This window comes from Sarcophilus harrisii, chromosome 6 (assembly GCF_902635505.1).
Source record: "Sarcophilus harrisii chromosome 6, mSarHar1.11, whole genome shotgun sequence".
Classification (NCBI taxonomy): Eukaryota; Metazoa; Chordata; class Mammalia; order Dasyuromorphia; family Dasyuridae; genus Sarcophilus; species Sarcophilus harrisii.
The window spans coordinates 148,921,551-148,945,277 of NC_045431.1; the positions used below are offsets into that span (position 1 = coordinate 148,921,551).

The 23,727-nt window shown below is 31.2% G+C and overlaps 1 protein-coding gene across 4 annotated transcripts in view; it reads right to left on the reverse strand.

Annotated features, from left to right (window-relative positions):
- Positions 1-23,727, reverse strand: part of HERC3 (HECT and RLD domain containing E3 ubiquitin protein ligase 3) — a 123,821-nt gene that overhangs the window by 50,469 nt on the left and 49,625 nt on the right. For 3 of the 4 annotated variants that reach the window (XM_031942750.1, XM_031942752.1, XM_031942751.1), the window contains exons 10-16: positions 23,648-23,724; positions 18,076-18,200; positions 17,478-17,540; positions 15,514-15,625; positions 9,552-9,741; positions 7,664-7,827; positions 5,438-5,551 (exon numbers count right to left, since the gene is read on the reverse strand). In XM_031942750.1, the coding sequence (XP_031798610.1) occupies positions 5,438-5,551; positions 7,664-7,827; positions 9,552-9,741; positions 15,514-15,625; positions 17,478-17,540; positions 18,076-18,200; positions 23,648-23,724 (845 nt within the window). The remainder of the gene's footprint in view (positions 1-5,437; positions 5,552-7,663; positions 7,828-9,551; positions 9,742-15,513; positions 15,626-17,477; positions 17,541-18,075; positions 18,201-23,647; positions 23,725-23,727) is intronic. The other variant, XM_031942753.1, reaches the window with a different exon arrangement.

The following is a 23,727-nucleotide window of genomic DNA, read 5'->3' on the forward strand; positions in this document are numbered from 1 at the left end:
CATTTTAGCATAGGTTTTATTTACATTACTATCTTCATTGTGTATACCATTCTCCTGGCTCTATTTTCTGTTCTGCATCAGGTCATATTAATTTCTATTTTTCTAAATTCTTCATACTCATTTCTTATGGTATAACAACATTACATTCACACATAACAATTGATTTTGCTACCCTCTAATCAATAAATTTTCCCAGTTTTTTTGCTACCAAAAATGTGGCTATATATATTTTGGTACATTTAAGGACTTTACATGTATCTCTAACTTCCTTTGGGGTCCAAGCGAGGTCAAAGAGGGGCAATAACAGTCACTTCAGTATCTTTCCTTAGGCAATTCCAAATTGTTTTCGAGAATGGTCAGATCTAACAGTTTCACCAAGAGTATATTCATATGCCCTTTTTTCATAATTCCTCTAACACTACTTTCAACTTATATCATTTTTGCTAATTTTATAAATACAAAGTAAAATTGGACTTGCTTAAATTTGCATTTCTTTCATTCAGCAATTCCTTTAAAATGCCTTTGTATTTGAGTCATTAAATTTCTTAATTTAGCAATTTTTTTAAAAGTACATTTTTTTAAATTTTCTTTTCCCCTGATTACATGTTAAAACAATTATTAACATTCTTTTTAAAATTTCTGAGTTCCAAATTCTCTCCTGTTCTCTCTTCTTTCCCCTGCTCGAGAAAGCAAGCAATTTGATATAGGTTATATATACTTGGCAATTATTTTGAAAGCCATTTGTTGATATCCTTTGACCATTTATCACTTGAAAAAAAAACTCATGTTACATGCGTTATTAAGACATAATATATGTATTATACCCATATATGCACATATATGCATGTTTCTTTAGATAGCTGACTTTTTTTCTCCCAGGATATTTGATATGAAGTTGCATTCATATGCCTTATTCCCAACCTTGCCAATCAACATTTTTTTCTCTTACTCAAGTTACATTTATTTTCTTTCTTTTTGTAACTTGTACTCCCTGATTAGTTACAAAATCTCCCTGTAACTTTAGTTCTGCAATGTACCTCCTTCTGGCCTTAAGATTTTTAGAACATGTTTAGAACAATTTTTAGAACACACTATTCAAATTTAAATTACTTATTTATCTGCCACTTTTCATAAAATATACCATGAATGCTGATCTAAATCAATTTTTCCATCAAACTGTTTTCTAGTTTTTCCAGCCTCAAAGAATTTTTATGAATACATTTTAATATACTTGAAGATTTAGCAATTTTTAAAAATTGCTTCATTCTTGTTTCCCCTTTATTTCCTTTAAAAGATTCAAGATATTGTGTTCCTCCAAATAAAGTTACTTCTTGGTTTGTCCATTTTTTATTTTTGGCAGTTTCATTGGCAGAGTATTAAAATCCATGCATTAATTTAGGTAATATAGTCATTTTTTATTGTATTGGTCCAGCCTACAAAGGTAGTCCTACTACATTTTCTGCTACATAGACCAGACTAGTTCTCTACCCTAAATTCCCCAGGAGACAAAGAAGCTATTAACATAGTTTCCTATTCATTTTCTTTTTAATTTAATAGCCTTTTATTTACAGGTTATATGTATGGGTAACTTTACAGCATTAACGATTGCTAAACCTCTTGTTCCAATTTTTCATCTTTTACCCCACTCCCTCCCCAGATGGCGGATAATACTGTTAAATTTTAAAATATAAATTAGATACACAATAAGTATACATGACCAAACTGTTTTTTGCTGTACAAAAGAAACAGACTCTGAAATATTATACAATTACGGGAAAGGGAAATAAAAAATGCAGGTGGGCATAAATATAGGGATTGGGAATTCAATGTAATGGTCTTTAGTCATCTCCCAGAGTTCTTTCTCTGGGCGTAACTGTTTCCTAGTCATCTAAGGCAGAGGTGCCACAATTGCTTCTGGTCATAGTGCCAACCAACCAGATTAACATGTAATTGAGAAACTGTGCATACCCTTTGATCCAGCAGTGTTACTACTGGGCTTATATCCCAAAGAGATTATAAAAGAAGGGAAAGGGACCTGTATGTGCAAAGAATGTTTGAAGCAGCCCCCTTTTGTAGTGGCTGCTGAAACTGAATGGATGTCTATTTGGAGAAATTGAATAAATTGTGGTTATATGAATATTAGGAATATTACTGTTCTGTAAAAGAAACAGGATGTTTCAGAAAGGCCTGGAGGCTTACAAACTGATGCTGAGTGAAATAGCAGGACCAGGAATCATTATATCTTCAACAACAATACTATATATAATTCTGATGGACCTGGCCATCCTCCAACAATCAACCAAATCATTTCCAATGGGATAATAATGAACCAACTATGCCCAGAAAAGAACTTTGGGAATGACTAAAACCATTACTTGAATTCCCTCCCTATTTTATCCCCCTGCATTTTTGATTTCCTTCACAACTAATTGTCAATATTTAGTCGATTCTTTTTCTACAGCAAAATAATGTTTGGTCATTATACTTATTTTCTAATTTAATTTTAATGTATTTAACATCATTCATCCTCCATCAGGAGGGTGGGGTAGAGGAAAATTGGAACAAAATTTCAATTTTAATGCTTAAAATTATTATCATAATTTAAATAAAAACTATTAAATAAATTTTAAAAAATAAAATAAAAAAATAAATAAAATAAATAAAAAAATAACATGTAATTGAGAAATGTTTAAGAAAATAAATAAAAATACAATACAACAATGTTATTTTCTAATTCAATATGCTGTTTCCATTAGAGTTTGATATCACTATATGTAGGTGAGAGGAGCTATCTCTACATGAACCAGTGCTATATCCTTCCTGAATATTCTTTCCATGATATTGCTAAATAATTTCTTATTATTGATCTTCTGATGGACTATGAGGGTCTTATTTTACTATGAGTCACTACATCATCCTGTCAATCGAAACCTACAATAAGTATCTGTCCAAATACTTAAGTTTTCCTTTATTTTGGTTGTATTTATTTATATTATATTCTGAATGAGTCATGTAGTTTATGGCAGTCATTGCAAGTTCTTAAAAAGGGACTGACTTTGATGTAATCACTTTAGAAGAGAATGGTTATCTATGAAGTTTAAATTAAGTCAAGAAGTATTTATTAAGTATCTATTATAAAGCAGACATTATGCTAAGTGTTAGAAAGGAAAAAACCAGTTCCTGCTCAAGACCAAAGTCGAGTCCCTCATCATTTCTCATCTGATTTAAACATCCTGAACTGTTTAATAATCTCTTTGTTCACTACCATGTTACAATGTTGACTCATATTGAGATTTCAGTTTACTCAAATCTTCAGATCTCCTTCATATCAACTGAAGTATAACTTCACCTTCCTCATTCTCCTTGATCCACATAAGATTAAACCTGTCTATGATTAAAAACATACTATTTCTATCTCCTGAGCCATAGTACTCCAGAAAGCTAAATCCAATTCTTCAAAAACCCTTATCAGTAACCAAAAATACCATTACTTCTAATATTTCATTATGTGGCTCTTAGGTGATTATATTTTTCTCTATATTCATACAAAATAATTATACTGCTTACTACTGAGTGATAGAAAGGAACAGTGAATGTTGGAATCCTCAAGTTAAAAAAAATGCATTCGCAAGATATAACATATATAAGTTAGTGAGACATTTGTAAAATACTCCAAAATTGCCAATATAGTTGTACAGAGCCATATCCAAACTGATGAAGCAAATACAAAATTAGAAAACATAACAGGGCCTTATTTTTAACTTTACTGTAGAAAAGTAATAGCACTGGGAATTAGGCATCCAACTTAGTACTCCTTCAACAGATGTAGACTGCAAAGTCTAAAAGATGATTTTCACAAGTTGTTGTCACCAAAAGTTCATTATTTCACCAAGGCAACTCGGTGGATGAATGATAGTATCTGCTGCCAGGGCAGACTCTTAAGTCTTTCCAGTTCTGAAAGACCTACCAGAATTTATACTTCACTGAAATAGCCTCTGAGAACATGAGCCCATGCCATGTGATAAAGGATAAATATCAATGCATATTAAGTTTGGGTAACTACTAAAATTCATATCCATCTGCCTCACAATTCCCTCCTTCTATTCTCTCTTCTAGAATTCAATCAGATTTGGTCTTCCTCTACTTCTGACTGAATACAAAAGTTAAATGCATCACTATCTCAATTGGGATTCTCTATTGTCATGCAGATTGTCAATACGAATAAGATAAAACACTTCTATTTTGTACTAAATGTCACTTTGCCGGTTATGAAATAGGAATCCAACTCTTTCTAGAATGCTCTAATGACTAGCTTATGTGCATTACTTGTGTTTTTATGTATCCCATAACCACATTTATGGGTCTTTTTAGGATAAAATTCTTATATATGATCCTGACATGGAGCAATAATGACTGCATTCCATTCAAATAAACATAAATAATGCCTCAATAATGTATGGAAATGTATTTTTAATAAGGTTCAACATCAGCTGGTATTGGCATATAAAAAGTTTTTAAAATAAGATTAGATTTAAAAATTTTAAGCAACTTTATACAAGGATTATTTTGTTTAAAAGTAAAAATGTTATCATAATATTTTTATTATTTATTATCATATGAAATAAACATTATATTTAAGAAAATAAAAATTATTCTTTAGATATCAAAAATAGATGTTTGTAAAGTGTACAATAGACCATACATTATTTTTAATTCCTTTTTTGACCAATAACTGCAATATCTGATATGAGGGGTGATTATTATCCATTAAAGAACTAGCTATGCCTTGAGCAGCTAGTTATCAGCCTTTAATAATAATCTTTAAAATGTTTAGTGTAAAACTTCATCTTGATGATGAAATTTTAAGGAAAACCAAAGCTCATTTAAGCAGTAATAGTAATCAGAGTCCTAATTAAATAGAAATACAGCACTTAGCTCCTTTGAAATATTTCATTTCAAATTAAAAAGTCAATGGAATATGGGGGAAGGGGGAGAGGAAGAAAGGTACTTTTTTTTTCCTATGAATAAATGGAGGGGAAAAGAAAAGGGAGAGAAGGGATACTGCCGAGTTGCACAAGACCTTAGATTAAGTTTCTCATTTGATCAACTTCAAAATCTATATAATTTCTCCTTAGAAAGCACATTTTACAAAAATCATAAATACATCTTAAAATTCAAAGACGAAAATGCTTAGTTAAGTTAATAATATATGACTGTTGTAGAATAAAATACCCATTTTACCTAAGTTTGATATTTTCATTAAAATTTATAAATATCTTGTTTTTGATGATGGTAACTAATTTAAACTTTTTAAAAATATTTTATCCTGATAAGCAGGATAAAAGAAAAAATTCCTTTTAATAACTATATGATACAGAGGAATCAAATCAAAGAATGGGGAAAGTCATGACTTTAATAATATTATACAAATTCTTACCATTCCTGCTTGATGTAAGAACCACATAAGATAGTCTTCCTGAATGTCCACAAGATGGGAAATTTCAGGTATGTAAAACTTGTCATATTCCACATGTTTCACTTTCTGGTTTACCTTAGAGACAGAAGAACAAAAACAAATGCAAGAGATGATACCACCATTACTAGCAAAGATTCTTTATTATAACAATAATAAAATGAAAGAAGATGATAATAGTTTCATTAAAAAGCCTATGGAAATACTTTGGAGCAAACATTCCCTCACTGAGCAGTCAAAAAGTGTTAGCAACAGGAGTGTGCTGATAAATTTTTAAAAATCAGCTCTCCAGGAAAAAAAAAAGAATACACAATATACTTTTAGTTTTAATCTGCATTATTTACATTTTCTTCATCACTTTCTCTTTTTTTAATTTTTTTTTTTGCTGAGGCAATTGGGGTTAAGTGATTTGCCCAGGGTCCCACAGCTATTAAGTGTTAAGTGCCTGAGACCAAATTTGAACTCAGGTCCTCCTGACTCGGGCTGTTGCTCTATCCATTGCACCACCCAGCTGTCCCTCTTCATCATTTTCTTAAATCTACTTAATCAAAACAATAGCTCAAGCTCTGATCCTTAGCATTTCCTGATTTCTGAGATGTAAAAGCTCTCACTGAAAATTTAACAATCAGCTCTAATGAGTCAGTTCAAATTGGCTCCCACACACTGCTAGATAACAAAACCCACTGGATTTGTGGAATATAACCAAAATTACTTTATTATCAGACAGTTAATGAAATGTTTAAGATTCAAAGATGGATTAATTAAAAGAGTGTTCCATGGGCAATGAACTCAGACAATATGTCAACAGAGATGCATAGAATAGCTTAATCGTGTGATTAATTGATTTATTAATTAATTAATAATTAAGTAATTAATCAATTACCAAAGGCATGGATCATTCAGACAATTACTATTTACTAAGCATTTAACTAAGTGCCAGGCACTATGCTAAAGTTTTGGGGATACAAAGAAAAGTAAAAGACAGTAACTGCTCTCAAAGAGCTTACAATCCAATGGGGAGAAAGTAGTTATAGAAATGATAAACAATAGGTCATCAACACTAAAACAAGACAAATTATAATTAAAGAGTGGGTATTTATCAAACAATGAAGATTAAACAAGGAGGTAGTTTAAAATAAACTATGCAGCACATTATCACAGTTTCCAAAAATTTAAAAATACCAGATACCAACAGGACAAAACCTTGTAGTCAGCATTATACTTCAGAAGTGCACTATCTCTAATAAACTAAGAGATAATAAATTTTCCTATTTCAAATACAGATCCCAAAATAGATTTGGTAATTGAACAGATCATACCAGAAACAGATTATCAAAACTATTACCCATAACTGCCAAGATAAAATCTAATACATAAAAATTTAATAAAAAATATTTTAACAGATCATACCATAGCAATATTCATAATCTCTAAACTATATGGAATGAAAAGTTTCAAAAGAGAGATCTAGGAGAAGATATTAAAAGTAAGTAGTAACAAGGGGAGGTATATGTCACCATCCTGTCTGAAATTTTTCCAAATATGCTGTCAGTGGGCTTCCTCAGATGAGCTTTTATTCTGATAATTTCATTCATTTTCAAAATGCTGTCTTTTTTTTTTTCCCATCTGTATAATAGTCCATGGAACATTAAGTCTAAAATAGTAAAATAGCAACTTGTTCCAGGACTATATCTCACCAACATTGAAAAGATGAGAATAAGATATTAACAACAATAACAATTACTGACATTTTAATTATAAGCTTCCAAAACATTTTTATATGTATTAGTATCAACTTCATAGGAATGATGCAAAGTTCAAATGAGATAACATGAACTTCACAAACTATTTTATAACACAAATCAGTTATTGTGACTACATTTGATCTTCATAACAACTCTGCTCATTAAATATAATAGGTATGAATCTCAATCTATAGATAAGGAAATTGAGACTGAGGTAGGCTAAATGACTAGTTACACAGCTAATATGTATCAAAAATAGGAGTCTAGCCTCATTCCTACTAATCAACTCTATCCACTTTCATGGAAGTCTGTTGATTTCACATGTGGATCTTGATTGTTTTAAAGGTGCTATCCAGAGTAAACCAATTTCAATTACATTCAAGTAATTCAATAGTGTTTACCTATTATCACCGTTTACCATTAATCAGAGCCACATCATACTTACCTTATGCAGTTTTTCCAATAGCTTGAGTGCTGCTGTTATATAACTGCTAAACAGAACAGGAATCAACAATGTTTTTCTTCCACTCAGGAGATAAACTACTGCACTTTTATAAAGGTCTACTAGCTTCAAGAAATATCTTGGGCACACCTGACACCACCAGTTATCTTTAAGGAAAAAATTAAGAAAAATTAAATATGTAATCAGTAATTAAAAATCAGGTATTCATGGGTCTCATGATTTTAGAAGAAGGTGCCCTAACTATTCAATATTCAATAAAATATTATTGAAATAAAACCAAATTCTGAGAATCACAAAGATCATAGAATTTTAGTGTTGGAAGAAACCTCGAAAAGCACTAAAAATCACAAAGGGTCTTTTTAGAAAACTAGCAGTATAAGTTCTTTGGAACCTCATTATTTGCATTTTCATATGCTGTTTCTCATACAAACTATTTTAGAAGCTAACAAATATTTGAACTATCTACAAGATTTCTATAAAGCAAGAGCAGTTCTCTCATAAGATAGACACTTCCTGCAAAAACAACAACAAAAAATACATTTGGAGGATCATAGAAGAACAGAGCAAAGTGTCTTTATTGTTATTTCTTCCTCCATGATCTTAACTCCCAAACTATTTCAGTTCTTTGCTAGAAGATTAAATGCCAAAACAGATCCTCCAAAGTCAAACTTATCATTTTTGTTTGCCTTATTGCAAGGGAAAAACCAGACCAAAAGATTGTTATTCCAACTTCCTATCTCTGACGCCACAACCTGCTAAAATAAGGTTCTGCCAAAACCAATTTATCCAACTTTAGCACAGGATTAAATTTCTGATCACAACTCTCCTCTATCCCTTTTTCCCTTCTATGAACCAGCTTGGAAGGACAGAAATCCAGTATATAGGCTTGTGAGAATGGCTACAAAGAATTCTTTTTTTAAAAAAGTTTCTTAAAGAAATTACAATATTTCTAGCATTTTCATTATTGTTACTGTTATTCCTTCTGCAAAGAGTTATAATCTTTTGCTCTCACCACCTTTACTTCTTTTTTAAATGTGATGACTGAACTCCAGTAATATCACAGCTCATCTGAAGCATAGAAGCAATAGAATTAACACTTAAAATTAATTAACATTTAATTAATAAATTAACACTTTAAAACTACTTAAGTGTTAAGTAATTAACACATGAAAATAATGAAAAGGAAGAAACTCTGCATTTTATTAAAAATATCTCAAATGTCATTCCTATAAGCGACATTCTCCAATTCACTGAGAAAGAATATTATCTCAAAGTAGCCATAGTCTACATTTTAGTCAATCCCTCCTTTCATGGGAACTTCTATATCATTCCCTTCAATCTAAAATTAGATAGGTGAAAAATGAAAACAATATAAGACAGCATTTAACTTTCTGAGACAGTATTCACTACTACCAGCTCATAAAACCCAAAATTTTATTAATACCTCAAGACCAAGAAATACTCATCTAAAACTATTTCAAACAGCTTCTAAACACTCTATCAACTTACTGTACTCATACATCAGTAAACATGTTACACAAAGCATGACTCAAAGATAGCTTAAAATAATTATGCAAGGGAGTAAAAAGGTGAGATTTTTAAAGAACTCTAAAAAGGGAATCTGAATCTTAGCTTAATTTAATGTTGATACCAAAAAAATTTACTACGCCCAGGGTCAGAAAACATGGGTTTGAATCTCAACTCTGATACTTATTATAGCAAAATCATGTAAAATCTTTGGGTCTCACTTTCTTTTCTGGCAAAACAACAGTATAGAACTACATATCTCGTAAAGCCTCTTAAATCTTAAGATGCTATAAAATACGAATCAGAAAATAATGTAGCAGTTAAAGTATTTTGCAGGATTTACCTAAGACTTTACTAGGGTTTGCATCCAGTCGTAGAATAGCCATTGCCAGGGGAAGGGTTAATGTTATATAATATTTAGAATCCTGAAGTAGAGGGAATTCAGGAAGTATTAAATAGATTCTCATTGCTTCAACATCTGGTGGTGAACTGGACAACTGTGGAATCAGGAAACTTTCAAAGCTTTTTAAGATCTGTAATTAAAAAAAAAAAGTAGGGGAGAAGACTGAAATTAATTGAAGTGTATACACAAAAAGGTCTAATTATTTCCCAATATTTGTGTGGGATATCCATATCTCCAACTGCAAATACAATTCTCTATTATTCTCTGTAGTGTATACACTCACTTTCATCCATCCTTAATAACACATTTTGTAGGAAATTAATCCTAACGGGGAAAAAAAATGAAAGGAAAAGAAAACATGATGGTTACAAAGTAAAACACAGAAAGTCAACAAAAAAGGAAAAGTGACTTCATCAAAGGAATAAAAGACCACAGCCTTACCTCAGAATGTTAAAACAAAGAAAATGAAATTGTGCATGTGCCTGTAATTAAAATCCATACTTCTATATAAAGAGTTTCTGTTTTTATTACATTAAAAGCTGTCATTCTATACCCCAAATACCCCCAAATTCTCTTTTTTTGAGAAAATAAGTTGGAAATTTTGTACACAACTTTTTACCTTCACAAGTGAAAGGCAACATGGTGGAGTGAACAGATAACCAGCTTCCAAGTCAGAAATATGTGGGTTTAAGCCCTGAACTGCTAAACTATGTGATCTTGGGTAAGTCACCTTAGAGTCTCAGTGCTCCCAGGCAATTTTCTAAGACTAGACAAAGTAGAATGTGTATGCCATTCATCAATAAAATCACAGGTCTGGTTAAAAAACAAAATTATTCTTTACCTTATCTATGTCATTTGGACTGTGCTAGTCTATTGTCAAAATAACCAAGACTCCCATATTTGAAATTCTGTAGTATTAAATAAAGAAATAAAAAACAAGTAAACAAAAAGCTCCCTTGGATTTCAACTCATATCTATTAAAAAACTGCCAATAAAGACAAAAGACAAAAATAATAAATATTAGAAGGGTAGTGGGAAAATGGCACTAATGCTAATGGAATTATGAATTGATACAACCCTTCTAGAAAATAATTTGAAATTGTACTGGAAAAGTCACTAGTTCATAGTCTTTGATCCCTCTACTAGATTCAACACTTGAAGAGATCAGATTTAAAAGAAAGAAAGTCCCATGAATACACAAATACTTACAGTAACACTGTTTGTGGTAGCAAAGAACCTGAAACAAAGAGGGTGCCCATCAATTGGGGAATGGCTGAACAAATTTTGGTATATAAATTTAATGGAATATTACTGTGCCATAAGAAATGATGAATATGAAGAATTCAAGGAAAGTTGGTCAAGATTTATATAAACTAATGCAGAGTGAAGTAAGCAAAAGCAAAATCAGGAAAGAATTTAAATAATAATCCAAAAGAACACACATTGAACATCAGAACATTGACCAATTCAATGATCAATCATGATTTTTGAGGACTGATAGTGAAACATGTCCCTCTCATCTTAGGAAAGAAGTTGCAGACTATATAGATGCAGAATAAAGCATCCTTTGTTACATATGATTAAAATGCTTATTTGTTTTGTTTAACTGTGTTTCCTCATAGTTGGGGGTTTACAAGAAGATGGGAGAGAAGAAATTATTTGGGAATGAGGGACGTTGGAGGGAAAATATCAATAAAAAACATATCTTTTAAAAGGAGATCAAAACTAGGTATAATCCTGGGTTTGAGCTCTATATTTACATATTTCAAAATGTATTATACTTTAACGCATTTTTTGTTTATAGAGGTCAAATTATTAAATAGAATTAAATATAATAGTAGCTCACAAAATACTTTATCCATGGATAGATATACAGGGCCTAATTAAAAAAACAATTTCATCGAAGATTTCTGATTGCCATCTGTGTCTACTCCATTTTTGTAATCAGCTTTTATTCTAATTTCCCCATGGGTCACTGTTGTTAATATAAAAAGTTTCCCATTTATGCTTTTTAAAAACATAATAAATTTGTGATTTTTTTTATACATGTAAGGAAGAACAAAGGAAGCAAAAGCCTATAATCTTGGCTATAGGAAAGGCTGAGGGTAGCAAACATCTTAAGCTTGCCAGTCCTGAGTGCAGCAGAGCTAAAATCAACCAATTAACTATTCACACTAAGTTTGACATCATTATTGTTAGGTCCCAAGAATAGGGACCACATCAGTTGGGGAACGAATGAATAAGTTATGGCATAAATATAATATTATTTTTCTATAAGAAATGGTGAGTAGGCTGATTTCAGAAAAACCTAGAGAGATTTACATAAACTAATGCTAAGTGAAGTGACTAGAACCAAGAGAATGTTGTACACAACAACAACAAGATTATGTGATGATCAACTGTGATGGACTTGGCTCTTTTCAACAATGAGATGATTCAAGACAATTCCAATAGACTTATGATGGAAAGAGCCACCAGCATCCAGAGAGAGAACTATGGAGATGGAATATGGATCAAAGCATAGTATTTTCACCTTTTTTTGGTTGTTGTTTGTTTGCTTGTTTTTTTTTTCACCTTTCGATCTGATTTTTCTCACGCAGCATGACAAATGTAGAGTATGTTTAGAAGAATTGCACATGTTTAACCTACATTGGATTGCTTGTTGCCTATGGGAGGGGATCAGGGGGTAGGGGAAAGGGAGGAAGAAAAAGTTGAAACACAAGATTTTGCAAAGGTGAATGTTAAAAAACTATGTTTGTATGTATTTGGTAAAATAAAAAGCTACTAAAGGGTGGGAGGGGATTTTTTAAAAAAAATTTTAATGGAGAGCATAAGATTTCCTAAGGAGAGTCATACTCATGAAGGTCAGAAACAGAAAAAGTCAAAGATATTATTATGCTGAGGAAAGGAGTAGGCTAATGAATAGTTCCTATTAAAGCCTAATCAAGGTAGGAAGACACAGTCTTTATTTTTTTTTTCTTTTTAGGTAATCAGGGTTAAGTCACACAACTAGTAAGTGTCTAAGGTCAGATGATGAACTCAAGTCCATCAGAGTCAGGGTTGGTTACTCTGACCACTGCACAACTTACGTGGCCCAATATCCACTCATATGTATATATGTATGTATGCATGTATATATGTGTATTTACATATATACATACAGGCATATGTAGTTTACTCACTATCTAACTTCTTTGACCTAATACATTATTTGCTTCTTCTAAGAATTAATTTCCTCTTCCACAAAAATGAAATAATGTTTTTATATTTATTGTTCAACAGCCACCTCCTACATAAAGCCCTGATCACTCCATACATAGTGCTCTCTTCCCAAAAATGTACCTTCCATTTACCTCCTATACATTTTGCACATATATGTGTACATATAATCTCACTGACAATATATGCTTTTTGAGAGTAATGACTGTAAGGAAAGTGATTCATAAAATTGATTACAATTACCTTTGAGATCACCTTAAGTTCTACAATTCTAAGTTTATAATCTAAGATCAATCAGGTACATTTGAAAGATGATATTATTCTATATGAAATGATAAGCAGGCTGAATTCAGGAAAGTCTGGAAAGATTTACATGAACTGATGCTGATGTGACCACTCATAGGAAATTAGTTGTATTGGAAAGACAATATTAATAGTTTAAATAATGTGTTGCTGGTTTTTGGTAGTAACTACAAGTATCACAACCCCCAAGCACATTTGAGGATAAGGATAACCTAAAGATCAAAGTTAAAGAATTGGTGGAATCTAAAGCATTTTCTATGGAAAATATGAGTTGAGGGAGAAAGATGGAAATGACAATACATATCACAGGGCTTACTAGGTTAAAATTAAAACCTCCCTTTATGGGGACTTGTTTAATAAATTATGTTTATTAAACAGTACACCCATCTTTGATTCCTAACAGCTTTAACTACTTGCTAACGTGCAGCAAATGATGATTGAATAGAACACCTATTAAAATTATGAACAAGCTTAGAGAATATAATCCACCATATATTAGATAAAAGTTAGGGGGAAAAAACCATCTCATACAAAGAAAATTGGATTGAAATTCAAATTCTACAAAACATCTTGGGAATGAGGGTTAAATTCTAGCTTCATCAATGAAAGATTAACTTAATATTAATTAACAGTGACTTTAACTTGGTTAAATTCTTCTTCATTTTTTATATGAAAAATGGGAATATCACCTACCTTTTCTTTTTTTAAAAAATGGATTTTTAAGCATACATTCATAAGTTGAACAAATTTTAACTAAATAACTTAACTAAAAGAAGCCACCTTACTAACATTTCCCTTTAGTCTCTTCATTGGACTGTCTTTACTTTCAGTTTTCTCCTTTCCTTGCTAAGTATGTTCTTGATTTCTATTTTCCTCAGGAAAAGAAGAAAAGTACACACAAAAAAAGAAAAGAGAAACTAGAAGAGAAGCTTGTGATAGGGAAAAAAGAAATAGAATAAAAGGAAAAATGAAAGCATAGATCCCTAAATTATGGACAAAAGGATGGAGAGAAGCAAAGAAAAAAAAATTCAAAAGATAAGATTGATATGGTTTCAATTTATAACTGAAGAAGGCATTAAAATACAACAGAAGAAAGAATTGAAAGAAAAAAAGAATTGGAAGCTAAATGGAAAAAGAAGTTGACTGTGACAAGTTAGAGTCAAATTATACAGATATGCATCTTTCTTTTTCTATTTATTGGGAAATAAATTCAATATTCATTATTGAGAAAATCACTAAATTGCACCTAAGCTTCAGTTTCTATTTTTGTAAAACAGCTATAATATGCTACCTACCTCACAAGATTAAGAAATTCAAAGAAGAAAATGTAGTCTGGAAATACTTTACAAATTTTAAAGTACAATGCAACTATACAACCAGAGCATTATTATTTTAGGGCTCAACTGAACAAGTTAAATAAATTTTGCAAAGCAATCTTATGACTATTAGCTATCGTCATTAATGGGAAACAAACAAACAAAAAAAAAATGCCCATATCTTAAAAGGCTTAAAAATATCTATAAATATATCTATATACATATAAATATATATGTGTATGTATATATTCATAAAACCAAAAAAAAGACGTGATAGATCATTAACACAATTACTAGAATAATTACCAAAAACAGCAGCCTTAAAATCTTTTAGCAGTTCAAAAAAATATTCCAAATTGAAAATCAAGCTTTAAAAAAAAAAACCCACTGATTTTCATGAGGTCATAAAAGGTATATTACCAGATTATAAATTCCATGAGGCTTTTGTGCAAGGTACCTTCCCAACCTTAAAACAAACTACAATTATTTATTTTATTTTAAATGTCTTAAATATAAACATATGACATTGTACCCAATTTCATTTTTCCTTCTCCACAAATTATACTAGGCTATATTTAAGAATATGGTTAACTCAGATCAAATTCTACTTAGAAGGTATTTGCAGAAGAGAAGATTTTTGGAACACATAGGTTAGTAGAGAAATCAAAAGGTGAAATTGACTTTCAAAATCATAAATTTCAAAATAAAAAAAAATTTTAAGTACATAAACCGTCACCTTTCCTTTTACTGCATTTTTCTTTCACAAATTTTTTATGATTTGTTATTTCATTTACAAAGCCAACTCCCAGTAAGGAAATTCTCTCCATCAGGACAGATATAAAACTTCTAAAACTGACAATGTTAGATAGATTCCTGGAGGCATTGAGAGATTAAATGACTTACCCAGTGTCACAAAGCTAGTATGAATCTGACCTCCTTGATTATATAACAAGCTCTCTATCTCATCATACATTATTGCTGCTTCTCCCTATAAACTTGATGTTATAATATACATAATACTGTTGCCTGAAAAAGAGAACAATTACAAACTGTAAAGAACATACCTGTTCTAGAAGCATCGAGTGCTGAGAGTTCATTAGCTTCTCAAATAACACTCTGGTAGAATTGAGGTCAATCCCTGGAATTTTGGGACTAGTTTTAAAATGCTCATCAATTCTAAAATGAACCAAAAAGAATATACACAAATGTGTATCTATGAAAAAAAACCCACAATGTGCTGAAAAGGACCAAAAACAAACACTCAAAATGGTGTTATGAATATAGAAATGTTAACATTTTTTACCAGAGACACAAATGTTCTTCAAAATCCAAAAGAAATAATATGCTTATGTCTACATAAAGTTTCCCTTCATTCACACGTTCAACAATACTAGATTCAGTGTATTCTTGTTTAAGGTCACATAGTGAATTGATTAGTTTCATCCTAGTAATCTAGTATTGAGGAATGGTTTACAAAAATAGTTGATCCAATCTAACAAGCTGATAAAAGAACTAGAATAATATGACTGGATCAGCCATTTTGGCAATTGTAGTTTAACTTCATGCTCCATATACTTAAACTTGTGTTAGACTTTTGTGAATTATTATACATTAGTTTTATTTTTCATGTTTTTTTTTTTAATTTGTGGAATAAAACAAGAATTTCCATAATACAGTACAATAAAAAAGAAATTGTACAAAAAAACTGCAGATCTCCTGTGCACAACTTGCTTTTAAATATATAACAAAATTATCCACAGATATTTAATAAATGTCTGCTACATGTTTAATAATGTACTAGGCAAAGGGTAACAACAAAATTTAGATAAAGCATAACCTCTATCTTTGTTGTCTTATTAGAGGAAAATCTAATGGAAGTAAAAGACAACACAGAGCTCTTTAATTAATAAAATATCCCATGTTAAGTGCATAAGAGGCACCTATTTATGTCTAATGGTAGCCATGGCAGAAGGGTGGGGAGGAAAAGGAAAAAAGGAAATATAATTGATGCTATTCATCAATATGTGAATATCAATATATCTTCATGATAATTTTGTTATATGTTTTAAAAATTAAAATGTATTAAAGTTTCTAATTTTCAAACTATTAGGTGAAGAAGAATGTTAGATTTGTAAGACAATGAAAAGCTAGATACCATTCAAATATGAGTAGTCAGAACATTAAAGATATTCATACTTAAGGATAGAAGAAATTAATTTAGGACAATTAACCCAAAAAAGATAAAACTTGAGGAAGAAATTATAGCTATCTTCAAATGTTAGAAAAAGACTTACACTGTCTCCACTTTAACTAAAAGGCAGAATAATGGCTTAGAAGTCAAAAAGATGCATTTTTAAGTTTGATGTAAGGAAAAACTTCCTAAGGATCAAGGCAACCAAAAAGCAGAATGGGTTTCTTCTTAAAGTAGTATATTTTCCTTCATCTTCTTAAGTGTTTGCTAGTTAGGTATGATATAGAGAGAATATTTGGTCAGATTTGTGTGAGGTTAGATGACCTCTGAAGTCCCTCAACAGATTCTGTGATTCTATCAACAGTAATGTTGAAAGAAATAAAAACATTTATTTTTCATGTAGTTATTTTCCTCTGAGATGTTAAAAAAAAAAAACCCCTATAAGCAATGATTTTAAATGTTCTAAAAAAATAACCAAATTGGTTTTTAATTAAGATATTCTAATATAGGGGCAGCTAGGTGGTGCAGTGAATAGAGCACAAGTCACTTAACCCCAATTGCCTCAGGAAAAAAAAAAGATATTCTAATATATTAATAGTTTTTAAAAGTCATTCTTTTAGGCAGCTCTCAACATCTTCCAGCTTTTCAAGAATCAGCACTGCTCCTCTGATGGTCTCTATTTCACATTATTGGGCAGTCCAACTTTTAGTGCAAGATCATCCCCTTTTCCATTGAATTAGCATCAAGTCCCATCATAAAATGGAACACATTAACCTTAATTCTTTTTCTGAACTATCTGCTTTACATACATTTTTTTTAAATCTCCAAAAAGCTTACTTTTTTTCAAGAAAACTTCCATTCCAACAGGCAGCTGAAGACAATATTTGCAGAACACCACTGCTTAAAAAAAAAAAAAAAACGGTGTTAGTTATTATAACTACTATGTAGACATGAATTATCAATAATATATGTTTGGATCATATTTTTCCTACTGGCAGCTTTAGTTTTCATTCACTTGCTCAAAGATTCATAAAATCTACAGAGAAATATTCTAATAATACTCTGGTGATGTCATATGACCACCATGGAACACCACAAAGTCTAAAAAATAAAAATTTCTGGTGATCCATAGGTCAGTGAAGAAACATACAGCAGGTAAAAGTTGGCTATATATAGCACATTACCAATTGTGGAGCAGAAATGATTAAAAAGGAATGTATGTGAGAAGTAGCTGGATCAGCCAAGTAGTGAATGGGTGACAAATAGTCATAACACTAAATGACTTGGAGGAAAGACTCCAGCTACTCTTTCTATTAGTGTGAAAAACAATTCCCTAAAAGATAAAATTTCATCATCCCTATTACTTTTAAAGGAATAATAAATAAGGAAATAACAAAAATCTCTCAAAAAGTAACAAAAAGATAGAAACATGTACTTGATTGAATTGGAGTTGCTATGCTCTGATAGTTTTTGTCTCCAAATAGCTATAGTTTCATCATTTATTAAACTGGTATATTGTGCTTGATTCATAATCCTGAAGTCATCTGCAGGAGAGGAATTCTGTAATACATATAAGATAACAAGAAATGACATATTATGCTTTTATATTCTCTTTCCTCCTTTTTCTTCTCATTTGCATTTAACACATTCATATTTTTCCATTTCCTTTGCCAACACAATCAAGGATTCTCCTTTATGTCCCTATTTCAGTAATCATGATTGTACCTCCTTCTTCCAAAATAAAGTATGTCACTATATGAGATGAAAGAAACCTTGTAGATTCCATGGACACACAACCTTAATTTCAATCATTCAATGCCAGGTTTGTTATAAGAAATGGAGTTCAGCAAGGGAGAAGGGGATACAGAGAATATAGAAGTAACATCCTTCAAAACACCAAGCAATGGTTGATGTTACATTTTTCCTATTCAGAGAAATTAATAAAATGAAAAGGAATATCATTTCCTAAATTATGTGTTTTCTCTTTGTCCAAAAAACTCTTCTCTACAACTTCAGACATTGTTAACCAATAACTAGCTTTTTTTATATTCCCCAATTTCCTTAACTTTTATAATATTACAACTATTTCAGTACTCCTTCTACCTCTCTGATCACTCTTTTCTTTTCCATTACTTAAATATGAATGTACCTCATGGGTCATCTTCTCTCTTTTCCTTGACTATCTCAAAAATGCCCAAATCTGTACACATTATCTTCTAAATCTTTAAATCTAGCCCTACTTCTTCTTAGAGGTTATTGGCATCTGTTTCCAAATCATGTTCTTGGGTTGTCTCCTCAAAAATATCCAAAAGTAAACTAATCACCTTCCTCCAAAGTCTCTCTCTTTCCATGGAATTATCTATTACAAGTGATGACACCACTATCCTAACAAAACATCCAGGATTAACATGATGTGTATTTTTGGGTTTTTTATAGGATTTTGTGAACTCCTCTGACTGTTAAGACTGTTGGCAACTATTCGGCTGCCAAGCCCTATTAATTCAACCAAAAAAACACTGTTTTTTGCACCAATCCCCCACCAATCCATTCTCAATCCAATCACCCCATGTCACATTCTCATCATCTCTTTCCTGAACTATTATAACAGCCTCCAAACAAGTTTTCCTCTCTCCAGACTGCCTCTTCTCCAACCCATCTCTCAAATCATTGTCTGAGGACACTTTCTAAGGCAATGTCCTACAAACCAAATCACTGTTCAAAAATTCCATCACCCACTCTCTACCATATATAAATTTCTTACATTGACATTCAAAGTCTTCAACAATCTCATTCTTTGCTTTACCTACCCCATCTGCTTTATTTCATTGCACTTTCGTTTTATATATTCTTCTTTCCAGCCAAACTGAACCACACAGTCTCCATCTTTGTCCTGCTTCCTCCCATCTCTTTTCCTTTGCTCATACAGACCCGCTTATATCTGGAATAGCTTTTTCCCAGAGCTGAGTTTTCTGAAATTTCTCTCTTACTGTAGGGTTCAATTTAGGAGACAACTTTAATTTGAAAATTTCCTTGGTTATCCCAACTAAGAGTGATTTACTTTTCCAACCTTCAATTTCTCATAAGATATTGCCTTAAGTACATCCTTTGTAAATCTCCCTTTGTCTTATTTTATATTTATTTATGTACATAAATACATAAGTACATAAACATGTCTTATTCCTGCTATAAGATTTCAAGCTTCTTGCATCCCCTATGCCTCAAATACAATGTCATGCATAAAATGTTGCATTTTAACTACATATTCCACACCCCTATAAGCAAAATATGAAACACCACCTAGTTGATATACATTTCACTGACATAGACACTTCCTCCAGGGACAGAGAGCATACTCTCTTTATCTTAGTAATCTTTGAGAGTTGCTCTGACTGAAAAGTTGATCACCTCAAAGTCAACAATGTTGAGATTGTCTACACTTTTTTTTTCAACATTTTAACATTTTTATTTAAAGTTTTGAGTTACAAATCCTATCTTCCTTCATATTCCCCCAACCTAAGAAAGTGAGTAATAAGATATATGTTAAACTTATGCAATTTTTAAAATTGCATATTATTCATTTTATACAAAAAGACAAATAAACAGAAAAAATGAAATAAAATTAAAAATACCATGCTTAGGTCTGTATTCAATCAGTATCAGTTCTTTCTCTGAAAGCAGATAGTACATTCATCATTAGTCCTTTGGGATTGTCTTGGATGATTGTATTGTTGAGAATAGCTAAGTCATCCATAATTATTCATTGAAAAATATTGTTGTTACTGTGTACAATGTTCTACTGATTCTGTTTACTTCATTAATGCATCAGTTCACGTAAGTCTTTCCAGGTTTTTCTGAAATAATCCTTCTTGCCATTTTTATAGCACTTTTTATAGCATTTTTATAGTATATTCCATTACAATAATATATCAGAGTTGTTTAGCCATTCCCCAATTGATGGGCATCCCTTTAATTTCCAATTTCTTAGCTCTCACAAAAAAAGCCACTATAAATATTTTTGTACAAATAGGCCCTTTTTCTTTTAAGCCTCTCTATACACTTAGCAGGCCAACTCTTTTGACTATAAACAACGGTCATTTCATACTAGGCCTATCCTCAAGACCTTTACAAATGTGTAGGATCTGTTAGAGTTCATGGGCCTTTGAAAATCCAAGGTCATCTTCATATTATAACATGGAGTTAGACTTTAGAGAAGATATGACCAAAGTAAAATGGAAGGGGAAAAAATGAACATTAAAGTATTCATCTATTATCAATTCACACAGAAAGTCAAAGCTGCTTTTTTAATAGATAAATACAAATATATTTGAAGTCAAATTTCTCATTTTTCTCATTTCCCATGGCTGAGAATAGAATGTTTACTACCATATGGCAAAAAAAGTAAAAAATAATATTTCTTCTTTGATAACTTTCCTAAATCAACAAGAAAGTACCTAGCTTTCTATCATTTGTTTCATGGTAAACTATTTTATTGAAAAAAATCAAGGAATTTCTAGGTAAGAACACAAAACTGTCACACGTCATAATTAATTACATATAGAAATTAATAACTGTATGTTTATATATATATACATAGATAATAAGACTAAAACCAACACAAGATATCACCATCTGTATTGCCTCTACAAAACCCCACTCACACCTGCCATTCAGCACAGGATTTTAAAATACCATCTAATGGAAAAAAAGATTTATGCTCTAAATGCAAATTTAATCATGACCAGAGTATCCTCATCCTTCACTTTATATTCAAACTCCATGACAGATGCTTTTAAATGAAACAAATACAGAACCATACCTACCTAGTTAATATAGCATAGAGGCCAAAGAATATGGTTTCTACTAAGAAAAATATGATAGCAACTGTGGATCACCTTAATTAATGTGTATAATAGAAACTATACTATATTTAATCAGAAGATTTCAACAGAAATTTTAACTCTGCCTTTTGCTGATCTTTCATTCTCAAACATTCTCAATTCTCAAAACTTCTTCCTTCCCTTCTTCCACCGCTATATGAGGTCTTTCCCTGTTATTACTACTGCTGTGACTACTCCATAATATTATCTTGCATTGCAAAGTCTCCTCCCACAGAATCTAAGATTCTTGAAAGCAAGAAGCATTTTTTTTTTTAATTGCACCAGAGAGCTTGGGGTATGAGGCAAAAATATCAACTCTAGGTAATTGACTGGGAGGGTAATCACTTCACCTTTCTGTTTCCCTCATCCACAAAATGAAGGATTTGCATAAAAGAATCTCTATAGTCCCTTATAACTCTTAACATGTGGGAAATTCTATAAGCAGGGACTGAAGGAGCAAAGAAAAAGGAGAATCATTACTTGACCCTTTGACTAGTTTTAAAAAACACCTTTCTCTGTTACAAACTATATACATTTCCTTGCTCTCTCCATCTTCAAGGACTTTAAATTGTGACTAGATTTACTAGACTAAGGTCCATCAATATAAGGTAATATCATATCTAAATTTTCTATCATCCCCAATTTAATTCAATAAACATTTACTATACTCCCCCTACACATAAGGTAATACACTAGATGCTACAATTATAAAAATGAAAGGGACACTGACCTGGCTTGAAGGATCTTACAGCCTAACAGAGGAAGGGTGCTAAGATATGTATACAAGTATGGTACTAGGTCAGATATTTAGAGAAATAAAAGAGGGAATCAGAAAAATATCCAGCAAAGTACTCTAAAACAAGTATTTGCTAAATGCTAAATTGTGAGGGGTCAAAGAAAAAGAGAGGGGAAAGAACAATTATTTTCAGCACCCACACAAAAAAAGTGGAGCATCAAAAGCAAACCTCAGCATAAACCTACCTAAAACACAAGCATTATTTATAAATTAATATTTCTTTTTTTTAATTATGGTTTGCACAAAGAAGAAAGATTATTCTCTAATAGAATATAAACTTCTTAATTACAAAATTAAACATAGATTTAGTGATCAAAACAGTGTACATGAATGTCTGCATTAACATTTGTATTAAGATTTCCAAAACATTTCTAAGATTTTCAATTTCTAAAAGGAAGCTGACCCTCCTAAAATAGATTATTTTTTTTCTTATTATTAACATCCTATTTCTCTTTATCAGTTACCTTATGTTGCCTAATGCTTGCCATTTTTGTTATTTGTACTTGATCCTATACGTTTTCTACAATAATCATTTATTTTTCTTCAACTCTGTCATTTTCAAGTCACACTTGAAATACATTTCAATTAATAGTGACTAATCACTGTAGAAAATAGATTATGTGTACATATACTAAATAGAATGTTTATAAGAGGAGTATAAACATCATGCTTATGTTCTACATACTTGAATTTCAGGACTAGAATGGTTCACACTAATTTACATTGTTCTGATCAGGATCTTTGGTAACTGAATAAAATTTTTCCTTAGAGAAAAAAAATAGTGATTTTTAGCCTGCAGAGATTTCATTTCTTTTTGTATTATTTCTTAATGGAATCTGATTATAGTGAAATTTGGTTTAAGGCAAGAACAGAAGCAGAGGTTCCAAATTATCCCAGGAGGCTGGGTAGTGGCAGCTACTCAGTCTGTAGCTTCTACCCGTTTGTGACTCTTTGCCTGGCCTCTCTTTGAAATCTATGAATGTTACAAAATAATAACTATGCTAATTCATGTTAAACAAAAAACAATTAAATGTAAAAATTGAAATTACTTAACCAGAAAGAGGAAAAGAAAAAACTCAAACAATGTTCTGGCTATTTATGATTTAAATAATGGGGGGGAGGGAAATCCTTACTTAAAACGCAACTTAGGAACTCGGTGTTACTTTTCTTATATTCATTTGTTCTAATGGGACAAGACTAACTTACCATACTGCTAGACACAAAAAGTAATATCATTTACTTATTGAATCACCTGTAGGGAAAAAAAAAAAAACCAACCTATAACCATATTACTAATACCTCCCCCAAATGATAGTAGTCAATAAAAAATTTACCTCGTATTTGGAGCAAAGTACAAAAGTTTGGTCTCCTCCTGAGAAGATATGTTTAACAATGTGATATTTAAAGGAATCTG